Source organism: Syngnathus acus, chromosome 10, assembly GCF_901709675.1.
Source record: "Syngnathus acus chromosome 10, fSynAcu1.2, whole genome shotgun sequence".
NCBI classification, from domain to species: Eukaryota; Metazoa; Chordata; class Actinopteri; order Syngnathiformes; family Syngnathidae; genus Syngnathus; species Syngnathus acus.
This window is the reverse complement of record NC_051095.1, coordinates 484,891-497,803: the sequence shown is the minus strand read 5'-3', so window position 1 is coordinate 497,803 and position 12,913 is coordinate 484,891. Positions and strand designations below refer to the sequence as shown.

At 51.6% G+C, this 12,913-nt stretch overlaps 2 protein-coding genes across 5 annotated transcripts in view; both read left to right on the top strand.

Moving 5' to 3' along the window:
• The window catches only part of LOC119128357, a 252,135-nt gene that overhangs the window by 176,024 nt on the left and 63,198 nt on the right, over positions 1-12,913 (top strand). For all 3 annotated transcript variants that reach the window (XM_037260673.1, XM_037260672.1, XM_037260674.1), the window contains exons 7-13: positions 3,511-3,681; positions 3,762-3,932; positions 4,006-4,176; positions 4,246-4,416; positions 4,497-4,670; positions 4,751-4,921; positions 5,002-5,167. In XM_037260673.1, the coding sequence (XP_037116568.1) occupies positions 3,511-3,681; positions 3,762-3,932; positions 4,006-4,176; positions 4,246-4,416; positions 4,497-4,670; positions 4,751-4,921; positions 5,002-5,167 (1,195 nt within the window). The remainder of the gene's footprint in view (positions 1-3,510; positions 3,682-3,761; positions 3,933-4,005; positions 4,177-4,245; positions 4,417-4,496; positions 4,671-4,750; positions 4,922-5,001; positions 5,168-12,913) is intronic.
• The window catches only part of svep1 (sushi, von Willebrand factor type A, EGF and pentraxin domain containing 1), a 29,464-nt gene continuing 25,857 nt past the window's right edge, over positions 9,307-12,913 (top strand). For both annotated transcript variants that reach the window (XM_037260671.1, XM_037260670.1), the window contains exons 1-2: positions 9,307-9,345; positions 9,430-9,951. In XM_037260671.1, the coding sequence (XP_037116566.1) occupies positions 9,322-9,345; positions 9,430-9,951 (546 nt within the window). In that variant the 5' untranslated portion in view covers positions 9,307-9,321. The remainder of the gene's footprint in view (positions 9,346-9,429; positions 9,952-12,913) is intronic.

Genomic DNA, 12,913 nt, shown 5'->3' with positions numbered 1-12,913 from the left:
AGGCTTCAGCAAGAGCACCTGGAAGAGGAAAGAAAGCACAGTATCCACATGTTGAGGAACAATTAGTGGAGTTCATTAGCGAGAGAAGAGCTGGTGGAATAGCCATCAGCACTATTGACATTAGAACTTTGGCTATGAAATGGATAAAGAGAGACCACCCGGATTCAAACTTCAGAGCCTCTCCAAAGTGGTTGGTGCTACTTATTCATGAGGCGCAATGACATTTCAATTAGGAGGAGGACTTCAGTGTCGCAAAAATTACCACAGGACTATGAGGATAAACTGTTGAAGTTTACGGACTTAAGTAAGAGTCAAAATTTGGCTGCGTATTATACATGGGTACAGGCTTTATTCCAGCATCGACATGCCAGTTTTAGGGTGCGTATTATGCATGGGGGCGTATTATACATGGAAAATTATGGTATATGTTTTGTGATTACGTTTATTAGCAGTAGTGCAATATGATGTGAAAAGAGACCAAAGGAGATTATTTTGAGCATATTGATTTATTGTTAAGAAATGCACTGTATGTTTATGTTTTTGTTTACACAGTTCTCACGGTCTGTCAAGGTCTGCCAAGTCAAGATAAACAGATCAGTAACAAAAAGAACTCCAAGCTGTCCTTTATATACGAGAGGGCGTCGCCCTGACCTTTGGACGCCACAGCGACGAGGACTTTTGTTCGGAAGGCAATCGCTCACACGCTGAAACGAGACGACGCGAAGGAGAGCGTGCTTGCAGAGCCGTTCAAAATCAGAGTTCAAAATCACGTTATTTAGTGAGCTGCACGGTCGGTCGGTCAGTTAGCGAGCGAGCGAGCCAGTCGCTCGGCGAGTCTGAACGACTTGTTGGCTTGTTTGGCGATTGCTCAGACGGTTCACTCGGTCCGCTTGTCGGTTATTCAGCTTTCAGTCGCTGGCTTTCTCCATAAATGCTCAGTTGTTTACTTTGATTGAAGTTTGGGGGTAAGGGGTAAGTTACTTCTTGAAGGGACGTAACGACAAGGAAGCGGAGCCAGCAGCAAAGTCATTGTCAAGCAGCCTCGAGGACCAGGAAGGAGTCTCATCAGAAGAGCAGACTTTGGCCTCCAGCTTCTCGGAAATAACGCCACCTTCTGGGCTTTGGACGTGGGACGCTATTGTGGCTGTCTCTTGTGCGAGAAAATCAAGGTGATCCCTTTGCGTTCAGGTTCATGTGGGAAAGATGGCTCTAGATATGAAAATAGAGGACCTGCTGTTGGAAACGCTGGATGACCTGGAGCAGGACGACTTCAAGAGGTTCATGTTTTGTATGCGTCTGGCTAAAAGCAAAAAAGAAAATGCCGACCGGATTTACATCGCCGAACAGCTGGCGAAGATGCACGGCAAGAATGCGGGGGAGAAGACCATCGAGATTCTGGAGAAGATCAACAACTACAACCTGGCCCAGAAGCTGCGCAACGACCTGGCGCAAATCACAGGTAAGGTGAACGGGGCTTCTGGTGGGGGGGGGCAGCTTACCTGAAAACTCTCAGGTGATACAAATGATGGCCTTCACTTGCCTCCTTGAGGGGAAGCGGCGGCGGCATGGCTGCAGCACGCTTGCGGCCAGGCCTAAAGACGGTTTTGCGACACGGGATCTCCTTCTGCGCCCTCAGGTAGCATCTCCTCAGTGGATAACGAGCAGATCGGCAAATTCAAGCGGGAGCTGCAAGAGAACCTGCGGAAGAGCTACCTCAACGTTCCCGAGGGCAACACGGAGTACGGCCGGCAGGAGCCTCTGGAGAATGTCTACACCGAGCTCAACATTAGACGCGGCGTCGCCGGTCTCACCGACAAGGAGCACGAGGTCCTTCAGATGGAGATGTGCGGCGTGGCCGAGGAGGAGTCCATCCAGCCGTGCGACATCTTCCAAAGCCAGAAGCCCCTTCGCACGATGCTCACCGTGGGCTTCGCGGGCATCGGGAAGACTTTCCTGGTGCGCAAGTTTGTCCTGGACTGGGCCAGCGGGAGAACCAACACAGACGTGGACTTCATCTTTCCCTTCGCCTTCCGCGAGTTGAACTTTGAGGAGGAGAAAACTTCGCTGGCGGAGCTCATCCGACTCTTTGTCTGGGAGAGCGAGGCCATCAAGATGCTGGACCACATCTTGGTCAGTCTGCAAGAGTCGGCCAACCGCCACTACCAGTCCAGCGACATCAAGATTTTGTTTGTGCTGGACGGCCTGGACGAGTCCCGCCTCAAACTGGACCTGAGCGACGAGCGCAAGAAGCGCCTGGATGTGACCCGAGCCTACCCCGTGGAGGTGCTCCTGGCGCATCTCATCAAGGGGAACCTGCTTCCCTGCGCCCGGGTTTGGATCACCACGCGGCCCCAGGCGGCCCACGACATCCCGCCGCGCCTGGTGGACGGCAGAACCGAGGTGAAAGGCTTCAGCGACTCCCAGAGGCTGGACTACTTCAGGAAGAGGTTCCCCGCCAAGGATGACGTCATCAAGCACATCCAGAAGTCCCGCACCATTTTCATCATGTGCCACTTGCCCATCTTCTGCTGGCTCACCGCCACCGTTCTCCAAGACTGTTGGGATGCCGGAAAGGAGCTGCCCGAAACCCTGACCGAGATGTACACAGAGTTCCTGCTCTATCACCTGGACAAGTCCAAGGAGCGAGACAGCCAGAAGAGCACGGAGGACGTCAAAGCGCTGGCCAAGCTGGCTTTTCAGCAGCTGATGAAAAAGCAACAGATCTTCTACGAGAGGGACTTGCGGGAAAGCGGCTTGGATGACCCGCAGGGCGCAAAACACTCGGGAGTCTTCACCGTGGTCTTCAAGGAGGTACCCCCGCTCCAGAAATACCAACGCAAGATGTTTCAGTTCATCCACCTGACCGTCCAGGAATATCTGGCCGCTCTCTACGTGATGATGAGCCTGTTCCAGGACAACACGAACGTGCTGGACGATTACGTGTGGACGCTGAAACGCCTATTTCTTTGGAAGCGGAAGCAGCTCACTTCGGTACACGAGGTGGCCATCCGCATAGCCTCCGAGAGACAGGGAAACCTGGACTTGTTCCTCCGCTTCCTGCTGGGCCTCTCCTTGCAGTGCAACCAGGATCTCCTGGGTGAGCTGCTGAAGGTTCCCGAGAACTACAGACACAGCAAGGCAGAAACTGTCCGCTTGATCAAGCGACGGATCGAGCGGAATTCTCCCGAGGAGAACATCAACTTGTTCTACTGCCTGAAGGAGCTGAAGGACGAGTCCCTGCTGGAGCAGATCCAACAATACCTCAAAGGGGGGAAATTGTCCACGGAGGACCTACCTCCGGCCATGTGGTCGGCCCTGGTCTTCTTCTTGCGGTCTTCCGACGAAGCCATGAGCTGCTTCCATCTCTGGAAATACGCTCCGTCCGAGAAGGGGCTCCTGATGCTGCTGCCGGTGGTCAAGGCTTCTCGAAAATCAGTGTAGGTGCCGTCGAGCCAGCACGCTGAACCGGCCGCGCACATGTCAGCAGCCCAAACCCTCTTGTCTTCTCAGGCTCGAGAACTGCAAGCTGAGCAAGAAAAGCTGCGAGGCGCTGGCCTCCGTTCTAAGCTCGCCCGGCAGCCTGAGGGAGCTGGATCTCAGCCAGAACAAATTGTGTGACGACGGGCTGGAGGCGCTCGCCGCTGGACTGGCAAAGCCACAGTGCACCTTGCAAGTTCTCGTGTAAGGCTCTCCTCGAGCGGCAGAAGGCGGGCCGGCCCAAGAACCTTGGGCTTGTGTCAGCCGCCCTCTTGTCTTCTCAGGCTCTGGAACTGCAAGCTGAGCAAGAAAAGCTGCGAGGCGCTGGCCTCCGTTCTAAGCTCGCCCGGCAGCCTGAGGGAGCTGGATCTCGGCTGCAACGACTTGTGTGACGACAGGCTGGAGGCGCTCGCCGCCGGACTGGCAAAGCCGCAGTGCACCTTGCAAGTTCTCAAGTAAGGCTCTCCTCGAGCGGCGAGCCGGCCCAAGAACCTTGGGCTTGTGTTAGCCGCCCTCTTGTCTTCTCAGGCTCGAGAGGTGCGAGCTGAGCAAGAAAAGCTGCGAGGCGCTGGCCTCCGTTCTAAGCTCGCCCGGCAACCTGAGGGAGCTGGATCTCAGCAGCAACGGCTTGTGTGACGACGGGCTGGAGGCGCTCGCCGCCGGACTGGCAAAGCCGCAGTGCACCTTGCAAGTTCTTGAGTAAGGCTCCCCTCGAGCGGCAGAAGGCCAGCCGGCCCACCTGTGTCAGCCGCCCTCTTGTCTTCTCAGGCTCCAGAACTGCGAGCTGAGCAAGAAAAGCTGCGAGGCGCTGGCCTCCGTTCTAAGCTCGTCCCGCACCCTGAGCCATCTGGATCTCGGCTGGAATGACTTGCACGACGACGGGCTGGAGGCGCTCGCTGCCGGACTGGCAAAGCCGCAGTGCACCTTGCAAGTTCTCGGGTAAGGCTCCCCTTGAGCAGCAGAAGGCGGGCCGGCCCAAGAACCTTGGGCTTGTGTCAGCCGCCCTCTTGTCTTCTCAGGCTCATGGGGTGCCAGCTGAGCAAGAAAAGCTGCGAGGCGCTGGCCTCCGTTCTAAGCTCGCCCGGCAGCCTGAGGGAGCTGGATCTCAGCGGCAACAAATTTCACGACAACGACGGGCTGGAGGCGCTCGCCGCCGGACTGGCAAAGCCGCAGTGCACCTTGCAAGTTCTCAGGTAAGGCTCTCCTCGAGCGGCAGAAGGCCAGCCGGCCCAAGAACCTTGGGCCTGTGTCAGCCGCCCTCTTGTCTTCTCAGGCTCCGGAGCTGCAAGCTGAGCAAGAAAAGCTGCGAGGCGCTGGCCTCCATTCTAAGCTCGTCCCGCACCCTGAGGGAGCTGGATCTCAGCTGGAACGACTTGCACGACCACGGGCTGGAGGCGCTCGCCGCCGGACTGGCAAAGCCGCAGTGCACCTTGCAAGTTCTCAGGTAAGGCTCCCCTTGAGCAGCAGAAGGCGGGCCGGCCCAAGAACCTTGGGCTTGTGTCAGCCGCCCTCTTGTCTTCTCAGGCTGGTGCGGTGCAAGATCGGCACACGAGGATGCGTCTCACTGGCCAAGGCTCTCCGGTCCAACCCTTCCCACCTCCAACAGCTGAACCTGAGGGGGAATAACATCGGAGAGGAAGGAAAGCGGGCCTTGGAGGAGGTCCAAATGGATTCTCGCTGCAGTCTGAAGATCGAGTGGTAGGTTCCAAACATCTTCCAGGGTGTCGTTGAAGAAAATGGCTTCCAACAAGTCGCTAGCGCCTAGCTCCAAAGCCAGATTTACTGACATCAGATTGAATAAAGTAGAAAAGGACACATGAAATCAATCAAAGGAAATGTTTTAATACTAACTTCATGACGTGCACTTTGACATCACAAATGTTTTCGGGCATGTTGCCTGAATGAAGTAAGTGTTCAATGCATGCCTGGTGTTTTTCCTCAAACGCTGAATGCTTGGTTATATCTCTTTTATGTTTCGTCTAGGGTTAATGGGATGTCATCAGTCTTGGATCCTTGTGAAGTGATATTAGAGGAGGAATCGATGGATGAATGGTTGTGGATGCATGCAGAAGCTCGCGAAGGTTCCGTTTCCCCTGGAGCGTTTGGCTGAGGACGCCCGCTGTCCAAAAGGAAACGGCAAAGCCTGTCCTTCACGTTAGTTGCTTGATTCTCCGAGCGATGAGAAGGCATAAATATTTCCACATTTCACACATAAGACGTGAACTTCAACACAGACGTGTGCTCCTGCCATCCACACTCGTGGCGGGCGGGCCTTGACCCTTGACCCTCCACTTCCTCGCCTCATTTGACCTGCTGACACCAAACGCCGACCAATGGTGAATGTTGATGTAAATAATAATCGCAATCATCATGCCTTCAATTGACTTGTTTTTGAATGCATTTTGATGACTGAACTGCCACGAAATATAAATACAAGTTGTAGAATGAACTATGAACTCTCATTATGATGTTACGATGGAGCGTACACCTGGATGTCATTTGTTGTGCGTTTTATGCCGTATTTTGTGTTTATTGCAGTGACGTGAAGTTTTCTCATGTAAGTAACTGTCAGACTTGGAGCAGGGAGAGGACTCGGATGCAGAGTGCCAACAAAAGGTGTTTATTCTCTCAGGCTGAAGACAGCACAAAAAACAAAAGGCGCCTCAAAATGAGGGACAAAAAGGCTGGGGACAGCAAAAACCAAAAGCGCCTCAAAACGAGGGAAAAAGGCTGGAGACAGCAAAACAGAAAGCGCCTCAAAACGAGGGAAATGCCATGGCAAAAACCTAACTAAACAAAAACACAGAGCTCAGGCTGGACAAAAGGTATCTTCTAACTACCATCTCGAAGGGGATTTCTGTGACTTACGTGATCGCTAGCGTTCAAGACGGACTGGACAAAAGGTAAGAGTCAAAATTCGGGTGCGTATTATACATGGGTACAGGCTTTTTTCCAGCATCGACATGCCATTTTTAGGGTGCGTATTATACATGGGGGCGCATTATACATGGAAAAAAACGATATATATATATACATATATTCCTCTCGAGGAACAAACATGACATGTTTTATTTGTGGCCACAAAATAGATGAAATACAGCATCTGGGCAAATGGCCAATTTGTGGCCATGGAAGCTTCAAACGTGAATGAACATAAACAGTGCAGCAACACATGTAGAAGAAAGAAGAAAACAGTCCTCGCAGTCAGACTTATTATTATTATTATTTTTGTTTCCTCAGCGGTGGATGGCTGCTAATGCTGTCTAGATGAGCTCGAGTCAAAGTTCTTTCTTGATGTGCGTAGTGGGTCTTTGCTGCCATCTTGTGGCATTTATTTGGAATTACTCAATATTGAGGGAGATGTTCCATGGCCGTGCGTGCATGTTTTTCTGCCTTGCCATTGCCGAGCATTGAATTATTATCAGGACTATCTTATCTTCTGCGTCATTGATTTAGGATGAATACAGTAGTGATGCAAATTAGGGCTGCACAAAAAACAAGCGATCTGCGATGACTGCCGCATATGGCGATACCGATATGATTGTTTATGTAACGTACCTCAAGAAATGACCAGATCTGTATTGTCTCATAATAGAATGAGATATAAAATAAGCAAGCTCCGTGTATTTTTTACAAGTTAAATGAAACCATCCTCGACGATGTTTGACGACTGGACGGCAGTGCCATTGATTTAAATTCCAGGTCAAACGTTAACTGTTATTTTATGATGAAAATGACATTTGTTCTGCCTTTGTATTCGCGCGTCAAAACAGACACGACGGACTAATTCCGTCGTCTCCGGCCACCTGCAGTTGTAATGACAATCAGCCGTCGAGAGAGGGCAGTGTAACACAACCCTTCAATGCCACCTGAGAAATGAGTCCAAAAAGAGAAAGAGAAGGCAAGGCAAGGCAAGGCAAGGCTCAAGTGAAGATTCTCCTTTCATTTGAAATTCACTCAGTGTTGATGAGAACGGAACAAATGCTAACGATGCTAATAGGTAGCAAGACAGAAGGCTGAGTCGAGGAAGCGCTCCCGCTCCTTTTTCAAGCCTCCCTGCACTCAGGCACATTTCCTCCATGCACACACAGCACGCGCAATGTGGAATAGAAAAAGTAGGACAAGTCAAAGTTTCGGCTCGCAGCTGGGACTTCCTGCTTGTTTGCCACCGCAGACCTCATCAGGCTTGCTAGCAAGTTCGTCCTTAGGAGGGGATTGCATGTGTGTGTGCGCGCGCGCGCGCGTCGATGCGCGTCGCTGAGGATGTGGCCACATCAACCCCACTCTCCCGTTTTTGCCTTCAAACGGAAGACACTCGACTCAGACGTAGCAAATGGGGCTGGACAATATCAAGGCGCTTGGGAAAGGAGAAAGTTCCCACGTGAGCATTTGTTTTTCTCCGCCATGTCGGTCGCTCGTTTTGGCCTGCGTGCGCGCGTGCGTGCGTGCGTGCACGTCTCCATCTGGACGGACCGTTGTTGAGGAGAGACACTTTCGAACTGGTTTTTGTCACGGGCCGCATTGTACTCAAGTTTCCTTCGGAGGACCATTAGGACTGTCAACGCCTAATATTATATCCAGTATAGGCTACACAACAAACTGATGAAGAACTAGTTTTGAAGTCACAGACTCGTAAAAAGTTCAAATATTTTAAAAAGACGAACGCTAATAAAAATTGCTAGCAACTTCTCTATTTTTCAAACGTGAAGACAATTTGTAATTTCAGTATTGACACGTGAAGTCCATGCACAATTTGTCTTGGCCGGGACGCATCAAATGATGTGCCGGGCCGTATCTAGCGCTCGGGCCTTGGCTTTGGGCTAAGCGTAGTCTTGAAATCGTTGAAATGGACGCTGGCAGAGAATGCTGACTAATTCCTTCCACGTCCAAATGATAGCAAAATCTCAGGTGTGCTCATTTTACTGGAGTGGACTCTTGGGTGGGTGGGGGAGGGGCCGAGAGGGGTGGCCACCATGTTGCCCCGCCCCTATTTTCATCACTTCAATGGAAAATGTGGCAATTTTGGGTGAAGAATTGCCATCTTTGACGTTAAATTGAAACCTGCTCGTATTTTTGGTGAAAAAAAAAAAGCACAAATTGGCCCGCCTCTCATTTAACCATTTTGAGCATCCGCTGCTGAAAAAAAAAACCCAAAAACTTTGGGGGGAGGACAGAGAGGGACGAGCAATTTGGGAAGCTCTGACTTTCTCTTTGGCCTCATGATCCCGTTGTGGTGCTCGGCGGCGCCGGCCGGCCAGCCCAGCTCTTCTCTTCTCCTCTTGGGGAATGTAGACAGTTGAAGGGGGAGGTGAGACACAGCGAACGAGCGAGCGAGCGAGCGAGCGAGAGAAAAAATGACTTCACCAGCGCCACGGCTGGACTGCCCCCTTTTCCCCCCTCAGCCTCTCTCTGTCTCCCAACTTTGGATTCCGCCCTCCTCCTGAAGGATTGTGGCTGGCTGGCGGATAGCAAAGGAGCATTCAGAGCGAGGAGCGTCGCACAGGAAGAGGGTCGGTCAGTCGGTCGGTCGGACGGCGCGCCGGGAGCGGACTCCAAAGGATGGGCTTTGGGATTTAGCTTTTGCAGGGAAAACAAGGGGGATCTGGCAGATGGAGCAAGCGGAGGACTCAGCAAGAAGCAAGCGATGCTTTTAAGCTTCCGGGACGCAAATTGTGGCGGGTTGAATCGCTCCAGAAGAATTAGGTACCAAAAAAAAAAAAGGGGATTTTGCTGTAAAATAGTCAGCACACTTTCAAGTCACCACGATTTGAAGGGGTGCAGAAATCGGGAAACAATTTTGCTTTAGATTGGACAAGAAATGCCGACGACGGAGCTGTGCCGCAAATGTGGAAATTGGTGAAAAAACGGGTCGGAGTGTTCATTTGTGGGGTTTTTTTTGTGTGTGTGTGTGTGTGTCCTTGATCTCCTGTAAGTGCGCCTCGACCTCCGCAGAGACCTTCCTCGGAGCTCCTCACCATGTGGTGGCAAAGGTCCACAGCGCCTTGGACTTGTTGCCTCCTGGTCCTGTGCGTGGCCGACGTCCGGAGCGCCGCTCCGTCGCAGTCCCGCCAAATGGCGCCTTCGCCGTGGGCCGGCAACCTTTCAGAGAGCGCCGAGAGGAGAGTGGCGCGCCTCGGCGTGGCCTTCAAGCGCAATGTCCGGCAGCTCCGCGACAAGGGCGCCTGCCTGGACCTGGTCTTCCTGGTGGACGAGTCGTCCAGCGTCGGCGCCGGCAATTTTGGCAGCGAACTGCGCTTTGTGCGCAAGATGCTCTCCGACTTCCCCGTGACGGCGGAGAACACGCGCGTGGCCCTCGTCACCTTCTCCTCCAAGACCCACGTGGTGACGCGGGTGGACCACATCACGGCCCCCAAGCCGCACCAGCACAAGTGCTCCCTCTTCAACAAGGAGATCCCGGCTATCAATTACCGAGGAGGGGGCACCTACACTAAAGGAGCCTTCCAGCGGGCCGCGGTGAGTCCAAAAGTCGCCCGTGAGCCAGCTCGCGGCTTGCTATGTTAGCGCAGCAACTGTTAGCATTTGATTGGAACGGCCGCCGCCGCCGCTGAAAATGTGTACGACTCCCTGTAGGTGCCGCAAGATGGCGGGCAGCAAAGCACATCTTGTGTTGCGACGGAACATAGCACCAAGATGCCAAACTAATATTTTGATTGGCCGTAGTAGAAGAAGACTTCGTCTTCAATTGGCTTCAGCACTTTCCCTATTCTCTAAATGCTACTGTTGGAGTTCTCCAGATCTCCAGATGGGAGGTTACCTTGCCATGTCTTAGCATAGCGACGAGGAGCGCGTTAGCATTGGAGCAATGGAACGTGCTGTGAAACGCTTGTCGGTTGCCATCGGAGGTTTTTCCATTCAACCTGCTGTCCTGCTATATGTTAGCAGTGAGCGGCTTGCTATTTTGCTAGGTGTTAGCGTAGCAGCTGTTAGCGTGTTAGTATTTGATCACGGCAACTGTAAGCGTGATAGCGTTTGAGCACGGCAACTGTAAGCGTGATAGCGTTTGAGCACGGCAACTGTTAGCGTGTTAGCATTTGATCACGGCAACTGTTAGCGTGTTAGCGTTTGATCACGGCTCATTGGAAATAGTCCGTGAAAAACTGCCGTTGGTCTGCCATGGTCCTTTTTTTTTTTTTCATGTCGTGAGTTTGCCATCTTAAGCGCAGTTCAAAGGTTGATGTGAGCAGCCTTACACCCGCCGGCTGGCCGGCCGCCGTGTTGGTGGTATGCGGTTGGCGCTGGATAAACGTCTGCCAAAGGCTTTGGCCATACGTTTGACGCGTCAGAGCTGACTGCCATTAGCCTTCCGGCGGCTCACAGCTTGGCCCTCAGGAGTCTTTTTCAACTCGGCGTCTGATAACGAGACTCCTGGCCAGGCTCCATCTTCCCCAAAATTCAATCAATTGAGCGAGCAAGGGTCCTGAAGCTTGCAGCCCAGGAAGTAGTAGTAAGTGGCACGTCCAGTTAGATAATCCCGTTTTTGGCCTTGTGTGGGAAAGCGGCAGGGATGACGCACGCCGGCGATTGCTAATGACGTAATAATCCGAACAGGGCCAGCCATGTTTGCGCCTCTCGGGGGCTGGGATCCATTAAAGGAGGGAGACATTTTTCCAGCAGCAGGCAGGCAGGCTCGCATGTCGAGACACGACTCTATGGTCTCCGTCCGTCTCGTGTCTTGCTCATGTCTCACTTTTTTTTTTTTTTTTTGCTTAGCTTGTGGAAAGAATGCAGACAGAAAATTAGGGGACAATATAGGGAATTCTTTTTTCCTCACCCGAGGAAACTTTGACATTTGAAGACAGCTTGTCTTTTTCCGTACTTGTCCTCGCGAGACCGCGCCGTCTCGCCTTCTGGCGGACACGCGGCTTGGCTTCGGCGTGCTTTTGAGCGGCCCGCTAAAGTCGGTGGGGGGAAAGTGAGTGGGAGAAAGTGGATGGAAAAAAGCTGGAGAGGTCAAGAAAGAATGTTTTTTGTTTTCTTTGAATCTGGGTCATGCTGGAATTCTTTGCGCTTTGCCAACGCCAGCGTGTCAACCTGCAAGGTGGGCAGTTAGCGTCGGAGGCTAACAAAGTCACGCGGGAAGGGAAGCCTTTGACGCCTCCACACAGGAAGCAGACGGCTCGCGTCATTGCTTTAACAACTCTGAAGCGGCGCTAAAAATACCAATGGGCGTCGCGGCAGGCCAAACGAATAACGCCACTCTCATTCCGGTGAGTCAGCACAATGGCTCCCCCCCCCCCACTCTGTTTCCGTCCAGACTGAAGACGACGAGATCCGCGGTCATAATATTTGCGAGAGCGCAGGCAGCGGAGGTGGTGGTCCCAGCAAAAGTTGTTTTTTTTGATGGTGGCAAAAGTACACACAAGCGCTGTTGTACCAAAAGGTCATATTTTGGGCTAAACGTTGCCTTGTAGCTGCTAGAGCGCCATTTTATTTATTCATTCATTCATTCATTCCAATGAAAAGACGGCCCAGATCATTTGGAGATGGTGAAAAAAGATCTACCGTATTTTCCGGACTATAAGGCGCACCGGACTATAAGGCGCACCTTCAATGAATGGCCCATTTTAAAACTTTGTCCTTATATAAGGCGCACCGGACTATAAGGCGCACCATTAATGCATCATGTCAGATTTTTAATCCAAATCAAATCATTCTCCATTTTATCTTTTTTATTTCAACTTCAGACGCAACAAGTTACTTTATAATCACAAAATAATGATCCATAGTCTTTTTGATTCATGATTCATAGTCTTCAGCGGGCCACTTATGATTGATTTCATGACACAATGCTTCGGGCCAGTTTAAATTTAGGAATTTGGTCCATATATAAGGCGCACCGGACTATAAGGCGCACTGTCTGCTTTTGAGAAAATTTTAGGTTTTTAGGCGCGCCTTATAGTCCGGAAAATACGGTATATCAAAAAATAATTGTTGAAATATATCTAGAACCAATGTAAATATAATTCCATGTTTAAAGTCTATTTTTAAACTCTTTAAACATGGATTATATCCGCTCTTTTAAAATCCGCAAAAGTTGGTGTTCTTTTTTTCCGATTTTTGTTTAAGACATTAATAGCAGCATCGGTGTATTTTTTGAGTCGCAGGCAAGCCTGTAAGAAAAAGGCAAGCAATTTGCTGAGCTTAATCCCGGTGCTTTTTTCCTTGCTTTGCGCACGAGCGTCAATTTGTTCTCGTGCACGCATTGGCTGGCCAGCAGCCAATCAGAGTGATGGATTGTTTGAATGGAATTTGTTTCCGCATGGAGCAAGGTTGCCCCATTTGATTGTGGACGGTGTCCGCTTTGCCGCAACGTCCAACTCCCGCCGTGAACTCGAGGCGGCCGGAGGGAGCCCGTCGCTCCGCCGCCCCCTGCTCCGAAAAACCAGGGAAGCGCATGGTGAGGTGCGCACGAGTG